General features: G+C 53.2%; 1 protein-coding gene across 2 annotated transcripts; it reads right to left on the bottom strand.

Annotated features, from left to right (window-relative positions):
• Nucleotides 1-6,234: 6,234 nt before the first annotated feature.
• Nucleotides 6,235-19,185, bottom strand: HTR3A (5-hydroxytryptamine receptor 3A). Of its 2 annotated transcripts, none has more exons than XM_060157958.1 (9): nt 19,108-19,185; nt 16,631-16,774; nt 15,598-15,642; nt 13,324-13,433; nt 11,768-11,937; nt 9,292-9,452; nt 8,764-8,974; nt 8,432-8,653; nt 6,235-6,533 (listed from the first exon to the last, which is right to left on the bottom strand). In XM_060157958.1, exons 1-9 carry the CDS (start codon nt 19,180-19,182, stop codon nt 6,235-6,237), a joined length of 1,437 nt encoding a protein of 478 aa, XP_060013941.1. In that variant the 5' UTR covers nt 19,183-19,185. The 2 variants fall into 2 exon arrangements, with proteins under 2 accessions (XP_060013941.1, XP_060013940.1); XM_060157957.1 differs by having other exon boundaries at nt 16,631-16,797; nt 19,116-19,182.
• Nucleotides 19,186-19,522: the final 337 nt, after the last annotated feature.

The raw sequence follows: 19,522 nt of genomic DNA, 5'->3' as shown, positions 1-19,522 counted from the left end.
TGCATTGCTTCTTTTACTCCTCCCCAAAATCCCGTACGGTAGGTATTGTTAAGTGTGTCTATTTTACAGTTGAGGAAACTGAGGCACAGAGAAGCTAAGCAACTTTGCCCGAGATCTCACAGGGTAGTGGGCAGAATGATGGCGCCCCTCAGAGATAACTACTTCCTAATACCCAGAACCTGTGATTATGTTGCATTACAAGGTAAAAGGGTCTTTGCAGTTGTGATTAATTTAAAGATCTTGAGGTGGGGGTTTATTCTGGCTCATCTGGGTGGGTCCATTGTATTCACAAAGGTCTTTATAAGGGAAAGAGGGAGGCAAAATGGACAGAGAAGGAGATGTGATGAAGCAGAGAGATCTGAAAGATATTACACTCCTGGCTTCAAAGCTGGGGGAAGGGGCCATGAGCCAACCTCTGAGTCTCTAGAGTCTAGGCAACCTCTAGAATCTAGGAAAGGCAAGGAAACAGATTCTCTCCTAGAGCTTCCAGAAAGAACAGAGCCCTGCCGATGCCTTTTGGGCTTCTGACCTCGAGAACTGCAGGATAGTAAATGTGTGTTTTTAAATTGGTAATTTGTTACAGCAGCAGCAGAAAACTAATACGCACAGCTAGCATGGGGCAACAGCAAAGTTATGGGTGTTGCCCTAGGATGGGTAAAGAAATCATGTCATTAACCCTATTTGGGACTGACATCATCTCCTCAGTCCTTACCCCAGAGCCACTGGACGGGTGTCTCCCAGGGTCCCGCCTTCCTCATCTAACTACAGACCCCCACGCCCACCCCTACACACACCTCCCCAGCTCCTGCTCTGGGCAGCCCCTTACTCTCACTCTTCTTTTCCTAGGACAATTGAGGAGCACCTCAGAGCCAGTGTGAAGGGGGATGGAGTTGGGGTCCTAGAGACATGGGCAGAAGAGAAAGGCAGAGAGTCATCCGTGGAACTTACGTGTATGGGTTTTGCGTAAAACAACTTCTTCACCATCAGGCATCAATATCTTCATCACATAAGCAGAAAGGGGAGAATAAACTAAGTGTGCAGCTTAGTGTGGGGTCCAGGCCTGAGCACAGAAGCAAGAGGGGCCGTTGTTCGGGGATGGGCACTGGCACAGCCTCCGCCCAGAGCGTCAGAGCAGGGCACCAAGCCTGAAACTGACCCTTAGTGCTGGCCAAAAGGAAGGGGCTGGCCTTGAGAAAAGGGGACTCAGAGGCTCCTGAGGAGGGCTGGGGCATTTGAGGGGGACGGGGGCAGAGAAGGGGCAAAAAAAGTTTGCCTAATCCCCTCGATAGAATAGCTGGACTTTGCTGCCACCTTGTGGACAGATTTTAGAAGGACCGGGTTGTGACTGTCCTCGGCCCAAGTTTGACGGCCTATTCCGGGCCTTACAGGATGGTACTTCTTTCTGAGTCTTGAGTGGGGGGTTCGCCCAGGCACATGGAAGTGAGTCCTAGGCTCCCATGGTCCTGGATGTCATGTTCATGATGTGTCCCCCTGCCAGGAATTTAGGTCTCTTTGCAGACAGGGACACAGGAGGTGGAATTGAATAGGAGAGACCCAGCCAGGAGGAGGATGATCCCCCCAAGCTGTGCCCAGTATTCACATGCTTTCCCAGAGGAGGAACCCAAAGCTGTAGTTTTAGGGAGGAACTCTGTACAAAGGAGCCTGGGAATGCACAGGGGCGAGCGAGGCTGAGTGGGTAGTAATAGGAGAAAAAGGGACAGGAAGGTATGGGACATAGAGATATGAATTCAGCCTGGTGTGGATAGAACTTTATCCCCTGCTGGCCTTATAGTGAATGACCAGCTCACTTCACCCTGCCCATCTCTAAAATGGAGCCAACAAGGAAAAGGGAGACGTTCCTACCCATTCAGAATGTGATGTGAGCAGACCAAGGAAGGGCCCCTAAGCCACTAGACATCCCTCTACTCCAGCCTCATGACTTCCCTGGGCTTTGGCCCCATACTGGGAGTATGGTGCCCCACAGCACCTATGAGCAGGTACTAATGTGCGCCCATTTTTCAGATGAGAAGGTTGAGGCACAGAGGAATTAAGTGCTTGTCCAAGCTTTCACAGCTAGCATGTGATGGGGCCAAAATTCAAATTTGGGGTGGCCCACTCCACATGGCACTCTGATATTGTGCCCAATAAATGTATTGCAGAAGGAATGGGAGTGGCCAAGCTTCTGGTGTCCTAGCTCTGGTTCCCTCCCAACTTGAGTTTTGACAGTGGAAATTGAGGCAGATCTTCTCCCTGCTCTGCCCCTTCCCAACTTAGATGAAAGTCTCTCTTTTTCTTTTTTTGCGGTACGCGGGCCTCTCATTGTTGTGGCCTCTCCCGTTGCGGAGCACAGGCTCCGGACGCGCAGGCTTAGTGGCCATGGCTCACGGGCCCAGCCGCTCCGCGGCATGTGGGATCCTCCCGGACCGGGGCACGAACCCGTGTCCCCTGCATCGGTAGGCGGACTCCCAACCACTGCGCCACCAGGGAAGCCCTAAAAGTCTCTCCTTAAAGGCTTCTAGGAAATGAGTTCCATTCCTTCCCTTTCAGACTCCCAATCTCATTCATGTCAGGAATATGGCTCTCAGGAAGTTCTTCTTGCAGTCTAACCTCCCACCCCTCCTCCTGCAGGTCAAGCCCAGATATAAGGTCCCAGATAGGAGAGAGAGAGGATGTGAAGCAGGCTTCTGTTTCCGAGAAGGGTGTTCTTGGTCTCTAAAAGCAGGGTTTCATTCTCTAACAGTGACAGTCAGGGCTGGCCAATCACAGGCCTTAATGGGAGAGCTTAAATTATAGAGGACCAAGTTAGAGGAAAGAAGAAGAAGAAGAAGAAAAAAAAAACCCGCCCAACTCCCAACCTCTGGTACTGCAGCTGATAGGTAATTATCTGCTGTTTGTGTGCGCTGTTGGGGCTCCAGCCCTGACTGCCCAGGATGGACATTGCGGTCTGGGGAGAAGCCCACTGAGTTGGTGTCAGGTCAAGGCGATTGAGAGGGGCCCCAGCTAGACCGTTCGTGACTTATTCCCCCCCCTTCCCCCCCTCCAATCCCCTCCAATCAGGGGAGAAGCTGCCCTCTCTTGCCCGCCACCCGTCCCCCAACACTCGGAGGAGAGAGGCAGTGATTAGCATGGGGCATTGTCCTTGGATAATGGGCCCCAGCTGCCGCTTGAAAGAAGAGACAAAGCGCCGGACCGCTCCACAAGCATTATCCCCTCGTTAAATCTCTGTTATTAGATTAGATTCAAAACGTATTGATTCAGAGGCTGGAGGGAAGTGAGGGAGGGAAGGAGGGGAATCTGGCTGGGGAATGTTGAACCATACCTCCCCACTGACTCGTCCTCCCCCCTACCCCACCAGGCAAGTTTCCCTCCTATTCTCTCAGTGAAATCTCCCCTAAGCCCACATCCTGACTCGGAGCTCAGCTACTCTCCCTAGACCCTCCCAAGAGCCGCGGAATGTCCACTCTTGTGAGGGGCCCTGGGGTCGCTGAGCAGAGATGGCCATTGCCTAGGAGGAGAGGCAGTCTCCCTGGGATGGTGGCGGTGGACTCCACAGCTTGGAGCACCATACAGGGCGGTTCAGGCTGGGCACTTTCAAGATCTTTAAGGGAGTCTTTTGAGGAGAAATGACAGGTTTGGAAAGCTGCGTGGATGGGAAAGAAGGTGAGAAGCGGGACTATTCGTAGGTGAATGGAGAAGCCTGCAGGAGAGGAGTGGAGATGAGACAGAGAGAACCAGGGTGCTTCCCAGAAGCACTTGTAAAGACATGGGCGGTTTCTGGTTTTCTCTCTCTGCCTAGGACACAAGGAGAGGGACGGAGCTGAAGTGGCAGGAGGAAGGAAGCAAGCAAGTTCTGGGAGAGATAACAGGTGAGAGGGAGCTTCTGGGTGTTCTCATATCCCAAACTGGGTAAAGGTCTCCTTGGGAGGAGCCCAAGCTCAATACTGACAGACAGGGGTTAGTACACCGGGGGATCCTCTGGCCCTGGGTCTCAGTTTCCCATCCCTGGGCAGCGCGGCCTGGATGCTGCATTGATGAGCTGATTGGCTGTGGCTAGTGGAGCGGAAGACGTTACATGTGGGGGCTCACGCTCGGGTTGCTTGATTGGCTGCCTCAGTGCTGGGCTTGTTACCCCATTGATTGTGGGTGAAGAGTGGGGAGGGGGAGATGGGGAATCAATAGGTTGATTAGTGTCTTACTAGCTCTCTGGTTGGACACCTTGTCAACAGCCACCCACTTACTGATCGGTGGTGCATCGACCGTTCCAGACTGTCCAGCTTTCTCCCTCTCTCTGGCCTGAGACGTGAGAATCACCCAGCAGCATGACTGGCCCAGCAGGGCCAAGTGGAGAGTGGAGCGGGACAGCTTTGATCCCAAGGCCAGGCTCCCAGGTATGGGCTGCCAGGACCATCTTGAGAGAGTCGGGACGAGCAACCCTCATCTTTAGCCCAAGCTGCGCTTAGCAGGAGGCAACAATTGTGAATGGGAGCCAATCTCCAGCCCCACAGTCTCCTGCTTTTTGCTGGGAAACCCTGATACCTATCCATCAGCAAAACAAACAAAAATCCTTAACTAATATCAGGAGCACATACGTCTGAGGTGGAAGTAGCAGATGAAACCTCATTCCAGGTCAGTTTACGAACCAGCAGCCGGATAGACAATATTTAATGAGTTCTTTCGGCATGCTGGGGAAACTGGGGTGAGAAGAAGAAGCTCAGAGAAGCTAGACCAGACGAGCCTGCTTCCTCAGCCTCTAGGCTTTTTCAGACATGAAGCTCTCAAGGGCCTAAGGTTCTGCCCTCCGTCCAGCTTCACTGGATGGTCTAGAAACTAGAGCTGCAGAGTTTGGGATCAGGGAAAGTATAGGTTCAGGTGATCCATACTGAATCCCTTGTAGTTGACCAGCCTTGAAACAACTCATCCCAGGTATTTGGGGGGGTCCTTTTCTTTCAGCCTTGTAGAATTCAGTCCCTAAGAGACAGGCACCCCAAGACAGGGAAAGAGAGAAAGCTGGAATGAGAAAGGGAGAACCAGAGAAAGCCTCAAGCAAACATGGCAAACATGAAGCCATCATTCTTGGTGGTTCTGGCATTCCTTTCCTCTGAATGCTTGTTAGGTGGATGGAGTGATAGAGTTGGGATGCTCCTTAGCATGTCTTAAATCCTGATGTGTGGGAGAGGGGCCAGGATCTGAGATGCAAGATCAAAGACCGTGCCCCAGCCTCTGCCTCCATCATGGTCCTGCTTTCTGGTGGATGTGCCAGGGGCCGGCCGCTGAGAGTTCCCAGAGGAGAAACATAAACTCAAGACTTAGCAGTTTCTGCTTTCAAACACCGAACCAGTGGGTGCTGGCTGTGGTGCCGATGTTCTTGCAGGGAGAGAGCTGGCTTCCAGCTTCACCAAGAGACCGTGAGCCCAGAATGATAGCAGGACTGTGTAGACCCTTCCAGCATCTTTCCAGGAGGTCACAGAACTGAGCACCCTCCTCCCCACCTCTGCATTGTGTTCGTGGTCCTGACCCTCGCACCTTGAATCCCACCTCCTATTGTTTCTTTTTCAGAACAGCCACTGTTTGGTCACTTCTTAATTCCTTGGGGCAGAGAGCATCGTACATCTGAAACCACAGATAATTCCCCAACCTCATTTCCACCAGCAACTTCAGACCTCGTCTTCCACCCACCCAGCTGCTGAAAAATGGTCAAGAAGAGAGTTTAGGGGCTTCATAGCATTTTATTACCCAACCTCCCCCATCTGATGGATGTGCAGGGAAGTGGCCAGAGGTGAAGTGAACAGAGAGACATTAGGGTTGGTTAAACCTAATGCAGAGTTATCAGGCCCCTGTGGTAGAGAGCTGGTTTACCTTCCATCTCAAAACGAGGCTGAGGGAGTGAGCAGATTCCAAGGTGCCGATTCAGGGGAGCGCCAATGGGGAAACTGAGGCTTGATGCTTAGATAGAGTGAAGTCAGGGCATGTGTGGATTTCTCCTGATCTAAGATAGTGTGTTTTAAAGCCATAATGGGCCTGTAGGAGAGTGGAGGATGTAAGAGCCTTAAACACCAAGTTTTTAGGGGAAGGGTTAAGGCCCTGTCTCGGGATTGCTGAGAGACTTGGCATTGGAAACAGGCATGGAACTGTTTATGTGTTTTAAGAAGGTCCCTGGCATCCCCTGGGCCCTGAAATTCCCCCATCCCCGGCCTAACCAGCCTCGTTACCCACCCCCTACTGGGCTGGACCCACTCAGGAATACTGCCAGACAGACCAGAGCGTGACCAGGGTGACGCCGTAGGCCAGCACCGCCAGCAGGTAGATGCGGAAGAGCAGCCTGTCCAGCACGGAGCCCACGCGCAGCCACTCCCGGGCCACCTCTCGGCTCTCCTCCCGTTTTTCCAGGAAGTGCCGGATGGAGGTCAGCTCCTGCAGCAGCCCACACACCGCCAGGGAGGCCTCCCGCGGCGGTGGGGGAGGGCTGCCACTGCCCCTCGGGGTCTTCTCCAAGTCCCGGGATCCCCCCAAATGGCTGCAGTGGTTTGCCATGTCTAGAAGAAGGGCAGAGCATTGGCAAAGGAGGGAGGCCCAGCAGCCTTGCTTGAACACTGACCTTTAGGTTTCTAAGGCCTCAGACATTTTTATTATTTGTAATCTTAGACCAAAAAAGTATAGAGAATGACTTACGTATTTGTGTACCCACCATCCAACTTAAACAAATAAAGAAAGCCAGGACAGGGACTTCCCTGGTGGCGCAGTGGTTAAGAACCCGCCTGCCAATGCAGGGGACACAGGTTCGAGCCCTGGTCCGGAAGATCACACATGCCACGGAGTAACTAAGCCCGTGCACCACAACTACTGAGCCTGCGCTCTAGAGCCCACGAGACACAACTACTGAGCCCACAAGCCATAACTACTGAACCCGTGCACCACAACTACTGAGCCCACGTGCCACAACTACTGAAGCCCACGTGCCTAGAGTCCATGCTCCACAGCAAGAGAAGCCACCGCAATGAGAAGCCCACGCACCGCAACGAAGAGTAGCCCCTGCTCGCCACAACTAGAGAGAAGCCCGTGCACAGCAACGAAGACCCAATGCAGCCCTAAATAAATAAATAAATAAATAAATAAAGTATGGTTCATTAAAAAAAAAAAGAAAGCCAGTACAGTGGAAGATCCGTGTATACCTCTCCTTAGTCACATCCTCCGTTCCCTCCCCACATCACCAAGATCATGAATTTGATATTTATCCTTCCCATGCATTTTTTTAACCCATGGGCCTTCCCCAGAAATTTGATATCCATTATTTCATTTGAGCCTCCCAGCAGCCCCACAGAGAGGCAGAATAAGAGTAATTCCCAACCACACTCTTCATATGAAGATGCTAAAGCTCAGAGAGGTTGCGACTAGCCCGTGGTGACACAGTTGGAGCATCATTTAAAGGGGAAGCCACCAAGGCCCAGGTATCTGGACTCCAAAGCCACTGCTCCGTCCGCTACATCATATTGCCTCACTGCCCTCCTCTCCATGACTTCGAATCCTTCTAGACCAGAAAATACACCTTCGCATCACTACCTTCCCCAGGTGAGCAGCTGAATTAGGTATTAGGCTGTCGCGCGAGATGGTCTTTGATTAACCAAACATCTTCTGTAAAAGGCCTGGCCCCAGCCAGGAAGAAGACGCAAGGAGGGGAGTGAGGTGGAGAGTTTAAAACACCAGCTTAGAGTCAGGTGGGCTTGGGTTCAAATTGTGGGTTCACCAGGTCCTGGCTCTGTGACTTAGGGCAAGCTATTTGGCTTCTCTACGCTTCTGTTTGCTGATTGAAAAATTAGAGTGAAGATCCTCTCGAGTTGCCATGAGAATCCCCTGTGATAGTGCACGGACACTGCTTTGCAAACACCTGGTAAAGTGCTCAAGAAATAAACCAGCAAACCAATCACCACCGCCGCCAACAGCAAGGATGACACATTCCTCAGGGGCATGAGGAACTTAGTGTCCCTCTGTGCCCTGTCCCTCTGCCTCATAGGTGTTTGAAATTCTAACGGACCTGGTCTTTGGCTGTTTCTAATGAGAGAGTGTTAGGAACCCGGGTGCAGTGCTGAACCACGGGAGGCTAACTGTCCCCTAAGTGCCCGAGAGGCATCTATTTGACCCCCACCCCCCGCCTGGGGATCCATCCCAGGAGAGGCCACCCTCAGCCCAGAGGTCTCAGCTCCTGATCTGCTCAGCCTCTGGGACTCCTAACCCCTCTCCGTCCCCACCTGGGATGATGCGCAAATACAAAGGTGAGGAAAGGGTTTGATTGATGCCTTTGGCTGAAGTCCACCGTGGGTTCTCTGTGCAGGACGGTACCCGCTTCCCAGGGCCTGCACAGGCTCTCTGGCCCGGCTAGCCCTCCAGAGAATCCCTCCCATGTCCCTGCGTCCAGGCCAGAGGTTCCCTCTCTCACCTGAGCAGGCATCGGTCTTGGGAGCTTGGGAGGTGGCTGGGGGCCTCCGGGAAGTCGACTGTTCCCCTAGGCAGAGGAGCAGGGCGACCCTCTCCAGGACCAGGTGCCGCAGCCAGGCAGGCACTGGCTGCTGCAGGTTCTGCTTATGTACCAGCCGCACAATGAGGATGGTCTCGGCCAAGCTGATCACCAGAAGAGCCATGCACACGACGAAGTAGACACCTGTGCACCCCGGGGTGGGGCGGGGGTGGGGGACACACACGGGAGGTGGGAGAGGGCCGGTTCCTCTGGTCCTCGGTCGCACTGAGCTCTTCCCCGGGAGCGGGCCTTACCGATGAGGGGCGTGCCGATGGCCGTGGCCGGCAGCGTGTCGGACACGATGATCAGGAAGACCGAGTAGCCCAGGAGGAGCGTGATCTTGAAGGAGACCCTCTCGCCACTGTCCGGGGGCAGGTAGAAGCCTACGATGTCCATGACCATGAGGAAAATACTGGGCAGCAGCAGGTTGACCGCGTAGAATAGGGGCCGCCGGCGGATGACCACCTGGGACCAAGAGAGGAGCTCTGGGGGAGCCGGAAGCAGACGGGTCCTGCACCCAGGAACCACCACCCCATCCCAGACCCCCCTGCTTCGTGGGGCTTGCAGCCTGGATGGCTCGGAGAAAGAGACGGGCAGACCCCATATTCCGCCTCCAGATCCAGGCTTGAGGCTGTTCAGAAGTAAAGGACAATTCAGTTGCGTTTCCCCACCTACTTCACTGAGGGAAGAGTGTGAGCTGGGAAAGGGCTATGCCTCCTTAAGTCTACCTGGGTGTGACTTTGTTCATTGTTTTACCCACATCCGCATCCCGTCTGACTCACATAGAACTTCATCTCTGCGTAACAGTCGCTGCTTTCTATACTGAACTCCTGAAACTGGGTCAGCACCCCCAGCAGCTCCCACTCGCCCTGGTTCATGAAGATGCTCCTGTCCAGTTTCACCTTTTCCGGCAGACGCCACAGGGAGAGGTTGATGTCCTGGACTGAGACAGGAGAAATCAAGCAGCTTTGGAGTCTGAGCCAGGGGTGTGCCTGTGGTGGGGGGGCAGCACCCACGTAGTGGGGCTCAAGCCTCAGCTCTTAATCTTCAGCCTCAGTTTTCTCAGCTATACGATGAGGTAATAGTGCACACTGTACCTGTCTGTGCAGTGGGGCTGTAACAAGGGAGACGAAGTCTTGGGTGGGAACACAGCAAAATGCGAAGAACCAGCGAACCATTTATTAGGAAGTTCTCTTCTCTCTCTCTGTTTCTGTTTCTGTCTTTGTCCCTGTCTCTCTCTGTCTTTCTCTCTCTGTCTATCTCTGTCTCTGTCTGTTTCTTTCTCTCTCTCTCTCTCTCTCTCTCTCTCTCTCTCTCACACACACACACACACACACACACACACACACACACACACACACAGCCCTTCAAGCACCTTTCTAGGTTTCCTGTTAGAGTTTCTCATTTAGACAATGAGCAAGAGACAGCTTTCCTCACCTTTGCCTTGATAGAGCTGCCTGTCTTTAAAGGTGAATTAGGAAAATAAGCACTTATTATTATACTCACTTATAGAACAGCAGTTATACTGCTCTGTATCAATACTAGAGAAACAGATATACATATGCACAAAAGGACAGAAGTATCCACTGCAGCAAAATATTGGGGAAGATCTAAATGGCTACCAATCAGGAAAATGCTTGATAAGGTATCATGCAGTCCAAATCATAAGCTATCCTACAGCAGTCAAAATTTATGAGGAAGAGCTAAATCTGCAGTAACTTGGAAAAATGTCCAAGACCTGTTGTTGAGTAAAAAGGCTCAGATACCAGTATATAATAGAACATGAAATATTTTACATTTATGTAAAATAAAAACCTATAAGACAATTTCCAGGCACTTTCCATAGATGTGTATGTATGTGTATATATTCAAAGGATAGAGTAGGATCTGGAAGAACATATTATGTGAAGTTTGTACTGATAAAAATTGTTAAGTCTTGGTGTGGGGAGTTGTTGGTAAGATTTTGGGACTGAGAGTAAAGGTCAAAGATCAAAGATTATTTGTAATTACGGCTTTAAAAAAAATTTATTTTGCCGCGCTGCGTGGCATGCAGGATCTTCGTTCCCCGACCAGGAATCGAACCCCTGCAGTGGAAGGGCAGAATCTTAACCACTGGACCGCTAGGGAAGTCCCTGTAATTATGGCTTTTGTTCAAGGGAGTTAGGTATTACCTTTGCCATTTACAGTTAATGCAATAAAATCAGGATAGAACTGGAGGATGCCTTTTTGCAGTAGGGCAATTCTCACTTCACCAGACCATACTGGGCACCTAACGTTTGTCCACTCAATAAAAGTTTACCGAGCGTCTTCCTTTGGGCCGGCACTGCCCTGGGGATCTAATGGTGGATAGAAATCATGTCGCTGCCGTCTCTAAGTTTCTATGTGGACGGGTAGACATTGAACAAGTCCTTACAAGTGACTAGAAGTGGGGAGAACAGGAGACTAAGAAGTTGAGTGCTGGGGATGCCTCGTCTGGGGGATGAGAGGGGGTTTCCCTGGGGCACGGATGGGGACACTGTGATTAGGAGGACTGTAGAGGAGTTGGCCCAGCTGTGGGGGGGGCAGTGGGGCAGAAAGGGGAAAGGGGGAGGGAGTGGGAGGGACACGTTGGCCTAGGAGAGGAAGCAGCATGTGAGTAAAGGAAAGAGCAAGGGGCTCTGGGGCCCAGGAAGGCAGGCAGCTGGGCTGGGGAGCGCACGCCAGGTGAGGCCGGAGGTGTGGCCACACTTTGCAGGGGCCTCTCGGCCAGGTAAGAGATTTGGATTGTGTCTCAGGGAAGCAGACAGTGACATGATCAGATCTGCATTTTAATGAGATCTCCCTGGCTGCTGTGAGGAGCATGAATGGGGGGGAGGGAGGAAGAATGAATGGGTGGGGACAGCTAGGAGGCTCCTGCAACAACCTGGGCAGGAGATGAGGGTTGCTTGCACTGGGGAGAGGGTCCATCAGTGGAGAAGTGGCTGGATTTGAAAGACATTTCGTGCCAGATCCTACTTGTGATATTGGGAAAGAATTGTCCCTGAGCATCTTGCCGTCAGTTTACACTGTCTCATTCAATCCTTATGACAACTGAGGGAGGCGACAAGGGCAACAATGGTAGTGCCATTTGGAAGATAAGGAAACAGAGGCTCAGCAACATTAAAAAACAAGGGGTGATCAAGTTGGAAGAGGGAGACTGCATCCTAGGGTGTGCTCCTCAAGCAGGCACCCCGGGTGCCCCCAACGTGTGCTCCCGCCTCCCGAAGCCCACAGACTCACTGGTGTGCAGCCAGCTGGTGAAGGTCAGCGAGCAGTTCTGTACATCGAAGGGGAAGTTGTAGATGTCGAGGCTACAGGCGGTCACCACCTGGAGGGGCTTGTAGTTCTGGACCTCTCCATGATGCCGGACATACACGTACGGGATATTTGGAGACTTCCCCACGTCCACACTGGCCAGGGAAGAGGGGTCGGTTTGGGACTCAAGAAGCAGGTGAAGCCGTGGGAGTCTGAAGGTCTCTGAGCTACTCGGCAGGGAGGGTCTAGGCAGCAAGACAACCTGGCAGTTTTGTCTGGCCTCCGTTTTTCCAAGCTTCTTATCTATCTTAGGTTTCCTCACCTGCCGTTGCCAAGGCCACTTTCCAAGCAGTAAAGGGCATTTCTCATTTATTCCCCTGGCAACCTCACCACAAAAGGCAGGCCAGGAGGCCATGGACCCCCAAGCCATGGGCTGTAAGGAGAATGCCCAGCTGTCCCCATGTGCCCCCCACCCGGGCTGGGCAGACCTCAGCCCCCAGGATCGCCAGCCCGATGGTGACGAGCAGGCTTGGTGGGAGAGCAGGACCTTGGGTTCCATCCTTAGAAGTCCTGTGAAATAAAAACCATCATTTCCGGGGTGGGGCAGGGGGGAAGGAACTGGCAAAATCAGTGAGAAGAATTGGAACAAAACAGCAAAGTCCTGCTAACTTCATCCTGTTCTATCAGCCAACCCCGGGCCGGGCTCTCCCAAGAAACCACTGAGGCTGAGCCTCGGACCCTGAGCCTGCAGAGCCTTCTGCGACATCAGGTTGAGAGATGAGAAGTCAAGACCAAGGCTACGTCACTGTTTAAGCTGGAGATCCAGCCAGAAACTGGGGCTCCCCGATCCCTCCAGCCTGAGCTATGCAAGGCCGGGACTCTGAGTCAGCTGCCTCTCCAAATAACAAGGTGAATGGCACCCCTGGAACTGGGTGATGTGGGAGGGTACTGGGTGGAGGGCAACTGGCCCCCCCCACCTTCTCCTTCTGTGTATCTCCCCAGCCATCTTCCCAGACCTTGGATTCAGAAACCCAGGCAGTGGAGCCTGAAGAATGGGGAGAAGGAATGTTGGCGGCTAGGAATAAAGGCTGATGGGACCCACTTCATATCGGGGGTGCAATTTGTGGCCAGTGAGGCACACGTGTGACTTGAAAGTTTCAGTGTCTCCCGGCCCCAAATCTCCTTCGTGACCAGGAGCGGTAACCACCGTTAGCACTTCATTCCTTACAGCAATGTAACTGTCCCTTTTAAAAACGCAGCCGTTCCTCGTTAGACTATTATGATTCAGTGTGGATTCATTCACTGGCCTCCTTTCCCGGGGAAGGGGGCCCTTGGACCAAGAAGTGCAGAGTTTCAACATCAGACATAGAAAAAGAGGAGTTTTCTAAAAAGAAAGGAAAGGGAGAAAAAAGACAAAGGGGAATTGGGGCCCGATTCAACTTTACCTATGGTTCGGCAGGTCTAGTGGGGCATCTCAAATGCAACAGCAGTGATCCTGTCTCCCGCCCCCTGGCTGCCCAGCATCTGATGACAGTACTCACAACTCGTTGATGAGGATGTCTGGGACCCAGATGCTGTCCGTGGGGATGGACAACTTGGTGATGTTGTCAAAGTCCTCAGGGTTCCACTGGAGAAACTCATCAGTCCAGTACTAGGGGAGGGACAGGAACGGTCACAGGCTACCCCGTCCGTCTCAGGCCGAGTCGTCCACAACTCAGGTCAACTTTACCACTTGGAGCCCAGGCAACAGGTGGGCATCTTCTTGGGAGAATCTGGGTGTCAGTGGCACCCAGACCACTCAGCGGTACCCAGATGTCCCCCAACCTCTGTACTCACACATCCCTACGTGCGAATACAACACAGACGGATGCAGCCTCTCCCCGGGAAGGTATTCAATCATTAATAATGTTATAAACCCCCTAGCCACCAGCTGAGGGACCTTAGACAAATTGCTTCTTGGGTCTTGATCGCCACATATGTAAACAGGGATAATGGCATGCACCTCACAGGCTGGAGATGGTTATTACTAAATTTTGATCAATGCCTCCTCCACTATCCTGCCGGAATGACTGATCTAAAATGTAAATTTCATCATGTCACTCCTTTGCTTAAAAGTCTTCAGTGGAGCTCCACTGCCATTAGGATCATGGACAACAAAGGCCCACCTGATCCGGCCTCCACCTATCTCTCCAGCCTCATTTTTCTTGTCATGGCTCTCTGTGGAGTCTACGCTCCAGCCACATGGAATTAAACATCGTCAAAACCTCTGCATCGCCGCGTATCCTGCTCCCCCCACACTGCAGTCCTGTCTTCTTTATCGAGGTGAGTCTTACTCATCCTTCCAGATGTAACCCAGGAATCTGTCTGTTTCCTTCTCCAGGAGCCTCCCACGACACCTACTCCCCAGGCTGAGTTTAGTGCCTCTTCTTTGCTCCCACAATTGGCGTCTTCTCTTTGCTGCACAGGAGCGGCTATCGTGCTGTGTTGCATTGTCTGTTCACGTGTCTGTGGCCTCCACTCGTCTATGAGCTCATCGTGGGCAGGACCTGAGTCTAATCTGGTAACTTAGCACAGCTGCTGGTACATAGTAGATTGGCATCTCCTACTGCTGGGGCAGACAAGTGACCCTGGAGATCCAGAGGTGGGACTTAAGCCAGATGTCCCGGGGAAGGAGCCCCAGAATGCCTGTTCTGGCTTGGGTCCCTCTCTTGAGGCAGGTGTGCTGTGTATTAAGAGATCTCGCTAAGGCAGAAAGGGAGCAGGATGTCAGGAATCAGTATTCTGGTTTCTTCCTCCACCCCACTCCCTGTCCCACGAGGAGCGGGAGGGATTTAACAGGGACCCACATACACCAGGTGTGTCCTCAGAGCTTCTCTCAGGTTTGACTTCTAGGAACTGTCCCCTGCCTCCTGCTGTCCTCTCTTCAGTCACTTTGGTGTCCCCTCCTGCTCTGATGTCTTCCCCACAGCCTCAGGGGCTGCCAGAGCAGGACCAGCCTGTGGACGGCAGCCCGCACTGTCTCCTGCCCTCCCCCGCCAGCTCCAAGCCAGAAATGCCGCCAAGGCCTCGCAGCCCTCCACACACCAGTGCCTGAGCGATGCCCTTCAGAAGCTGGAAGAGCGGGCAAATGGCGGGCCGGGGATGGGGAGACTAACTGGATGGAATCATCCTGTTTCAATCGCCCAATTTGGTTGTCATCCAATTTGGCTTTAAAGAAGGAAGAACTATCTAGCAATTAGAGTTGTTTCAAAGCAAAGTGACTGTCTTCTGAGCTACCAGTCACTGAGGTGTTTGAGCAACAGAGGTGGGAAAAGCACATGTTTGCGAGGCTGTGAAAAACTTCAGAAACCAGGGTGTGGAGGATTCCTCCTCCACCAATCTTTTTTTTTTTTTTTTTTTTTTTTTTTTTGCGGTACGCGGGCCTCTCACTGCTGTGCCCTCTCCCGTTGTGGAGCACAGGCTCCGGACGCGCAGGCTCAGGGGCCATGGCTCACAGGCCCAGCCGCTCCGCGGCATGTGGGATCTTCCCGGACCGGGGCACGAACCCATGTCCCCTGCATCGGCAGGCGGACTCTCAACCACTGCGCCACCAGGGAAGCCCCACCAATCTTTAAGCCACCTTCTATTCCCAGTCCTGAGGTTAGAGGGGTCCAGATCCAGGAGATCCTGGATCTCGTGAGTAGGCCTCCCACCTCTTCCCTCCCCTCCCCTCCCCTCCCCTCCCCAAGGCCTCTGAGATCCTGACTCCTTTGAGATGTAGGAGCCCCAGTCCAAGGAAATGGGGGTGGGGGAGGGGCAGGGGCTGGTCAGCTCACCTGCCGGTACCAGATGTACGTGGTCAGCACCTGATTCTTCTCATCCTGTGGAAAGAACGGGAGCTCAGCATAGGCGGCCCTGTGGGCTGCAGGCCCCCTGCGCACACCAACCCCAGCAGGAGCTGCTGCTCTGTGTCTCTGTTCCCTTGGGAAGTGAGAGTGAGGAAATGAGGTGGAGGAAAAGGGGTGAGCCAGGAAGAGTTGGTTTTTTACTAGGACACACCTAGAAAGAAGTCCAGTGATTTCTTTTTTAACATCGTGCGTGTTTGTGTGTGTCTTCTATTATCTTCTATTCTGTTGTGTGTATTTTACATATACATTTATAACACAATAGAAGATAATGATAGAAGACGTATAACAGCATCATATAGATGTATATCCGTACATTTATATGTGTATCTATCTCCTACTCTAGCATGGAGTCAAGCTGTACAAAACCACACAGGATGAAAAATCCGTCACTATCCCTCCCTTCGATCCAATTCCTGATTTCCCTTCCTGAAATGGCCAACTGACTCTAGTAGAGACAGCCAGAGAAGTCCATTCCACCCGTCCCACCCCAGTGCAGTGCCCTGAGTCTTGCAATATCCTCTCATTTATCTCTGCCCAATGTCTGACCTCCTCGGCTGGGCAGTGCACCCCACCCTACTTCAGTAATTGATTAATTGATTTATTTAGGATTAATTCCTCAACGACGAGTTAGTAACACCCGCCGTGTACCAAGGACGTGTGTAAGACAGCAAGGGTGTAGAGACGAATAGGACGGTCTGAACCCTCACACAGCTCACACGGGTAGGTACGATTGTGAAAACCGCATGCGCTGAGTGACCCGCTGGCTGTAGGGTACAGGAGGGGTAGCCATGAAGGTGACCCCAGTTTTCTGGTTTAGGCAGCTGTCCTGAGCCGTGGTGCCACAGCACAGGTGCTGTGGGTGCTTGAATGCCCACCGAGTTGCCTGGGGGTGACTTGGTCTCACATGGCCTCCCACCCAGAAGGCCCATCTCTGAGCCGGGCAGTGGGGACAGGCGCTCACCACGCTGAGGATGGCGTAGACGATGACATCAATGGACACTGTGGTCGGCGTCCTCCAGTCCCGCACAGGCCGCACACCCTTCTTGTAGTTGGCCAGGAGGTGATCTGACAGCCGCAGCAGAGCTGGCCTGGAGGCGTTCCGGGCCTGGGGATCCCGCCTGTGCTTGGCTAGGAAGGAGGACAGTTCAAATCAGACAACAGAGCCTGAGTCTCCCCCAGTTCTCTGGCCCTGGTTTGAAAGCTATTAAAAGGAAAGTGTCCCCACCCTTCCCAGATACTCCCACAGCTGAAATTCCCATCACCAGAGCATATGCCCAAATCCAAAGATACCGTCTCCTAAGGGTAGCCTAGGCGCCCATTTACATGAGAAGGGGAGCTGGGCTGTGAATGCCGGTGCCATAAGATAGGTGAGGTCTCAAGTAGGCCAAGGGCTCAGAAGGGTTGAGAGAAGCTGCCTGCCCAGAGGAGGTGGGCCCACGGGGCCCTGCATGAGGGGCTCTGGGAGATAGAGGGGAGCTGGCCCTCGGGTGTGATACCGGAAAGTGTGTCCCCAAGTGCACAATTTCTAAGCCCAATGGTCTGCCGAGGGTCAGTCCCAGCCAAGGTCACATCTCAGCATCTGCAGAGCACATTGTCCCCTTGACCCCAGCCCGCAACTGGCGAGGAGAAAAGGGTGGGCATCCAGTGACTATGGACATTCCTTCTCCCTCCTGCAAAATCTACCCAGAGGAGATCCCTGCCCCCTCTCCACACTCACAGAAACTCCTGGGGAGGGTTTGCCAGGCCTCCTTCTGGGGTAGCTTTATGGGCAGGTTTGATGGGGTTAGGAAGAGGGCTGGGCTGAGGTGTGGAGGAAGTGAGGAGAAACCAAACGGTCCCCAGAGCAGGAGGCCTGCAAAGATAAAACAGTGAAACCCCAACCCCTGGGCCCTAGCCCCGCTCCCTGGGGATTTCATGAGCACCTCAGTGGTCTGTCTGAGAAACAGTAGAAGCACCTCTCGAAAGGTGCCAGAAATATGAAGGTGAAAGACGGGGTCGGGGAGGGGAACAACTTGGAGGACCAGGGCACGGGCTGCAAGGCCGTGAGGGGCTGGCAGAGGGAGACCAGGGTCTTTCACAGACCAGGGGCCAGCAGGCCCGGCTTTCTCTCGACAAGGCTGCTTCTTCTCCCATCTCATCTATCATGTGTGGACCTCTACAGCAAGTTGGGCCTGCAGAACCCCTTCCCGCCCCTCACCCACCTGCCCCTGATAAACTTTCAGCTTCCCTCAGAAAGGCAGAGAAGAACAGAGAGAGAGGAAGACAAGAGGACATTTATTGAGTGTCCCCTCTGAAAAAATATCGATGAACATATTGTTCATTGCAGTCTTAGGAGAGCCCACTGGAGTGAGTATCATGACACCCCATTTATAGATAAAGAAGGTAAGGCTCAGAAGCCTTGGTGAGGCCCCCCAAGGCTCAGAAAGACGAGTGCCGTGCCCTGCAAGGGAAGGAACTGAAATTCAAACCCAGGTCCCTGTGTGTCTTCACTACACGGCAGCTCAGATCCTACTGTCTGGGACTCTGATCACTTTGGACAGAACAAGTCTGGGTCCTGCAGGCCTCAGAGCAAAGGACCAATGCTGGGAGGGACAGAGCTTCTCTACAGCCAAGGAAACTCCAGACCACAGTCCTAACTTGCAGCCCAGGCCTACTCATCCTGGGCTGAGTTTCCCCAAACGACAGCTCATGGGAGGAAAACCATTGTGCCCAGAAGCCCTTCAGATCCGTCCAATTAAGCACATCCTAAACTGTGCCCCAGCCCCAGCTTCAACCCTGCTCTGGATGGAGAGAAAACCTTCCCAAATGGGGAACAAATATTGTCTGCAGCAAAAGGAAATGGATCCTTTTGTGACCAAAACGCCCTGTGTCCCCAGGAGGCGGAAAGGGATGGGTGGGGGAATGCAGAGAAAAGTTTGGTGCTATTAGGGGCTAGCCCTGGAAGGAACTTTAGAGAACCCATGCAACGAAAGCAGTGAAGCTGGGGAAACATGATGACATTCATTCTGGTCTCCACTCTACTGCTAAGGAGCTGTGTGACCCTGAGTGAATTACTCCCCATCTCTGGTCCACAGCATTCCCATCTATAACAAGAAAGGGTGGACCAAATGAGCTCAAAGTTCCCTTGCAGCTGCCCTTCGATGAGTTTGGGGGCAGGGCAAAAAGAGAGGAGCCCCTGTCCCATGCCCGTCTAAGCATTTCCCACACAGCTCAGGGCCCCTCTCTGCAAGCCCTGCTCTCACCCAACGTTCAACATCCCCAATTTCTAGCTGGATCCCAGTGTGTTAAAATCCTCTCCTGCTCATATGCAGTAAGATCCCCAACTTGCTTGTAGCCCCACCCACTCCAAAACCCTCTTTCCCTCAACTTTTGGAGGGGCCAAGCATCCCCTCTCCCACCTCTGTAGCTGCCAGCAGGTCCTGCGTGCTTCCCCACGGCCTCCTTACCTTCTCCCTGGGCCAGGAGCGTGGGCAGAAGCAAGGCAAGCAGCGCCTGCGGCACCCACAGCAGCATGGCGAGCTTCTCGCGGTGTCGGACGCCTCGAGGGGCCTTCAGGGTGAGCCCTGCTGAGGACCAGCCTGCCTGCGCTCTGCCGGCCTCATGTCCCAGCCAGCCTGCCTCTCCCAGCTGGCTGCTCACAGCACCTTCGGAGGCTGCAGCCTCGCACTGCCCCGGCCACCAGGGCTGGGAAGCCGCCAAGTTCTCCTGCAATCAATCCTTCAGCTGGATCAGGTTTCAGGGCGGGGAAGGAAGAAGAGGGAGCCAGTGAGAGGGGAGCCCACCAGGTTGATGTCATGCAGCCAGAGCTCAGTCCACCCATTCAGCCAGGTGGCCTGGCCAAGTTCCCCAAGGA

Source organism: Lagenorhynchus albirostris, chromosome 9, assembly GCF_949774975.1.
Source record: "Lagenorhynchus albirostris chromosome 9, mLagAlb1.1, whole genome shotgun sequence".
Classification (NCBI taxonomy): Eukaryota; Metazoa; Chordata; class Mammalia; order Artiodactyla; family Delphinidae; genus Lagenorhynchus; species Lagenorhynchus albirostris.
This window is presented reverse-complemented; position numbering and strand designations above follow the sequence as displayed.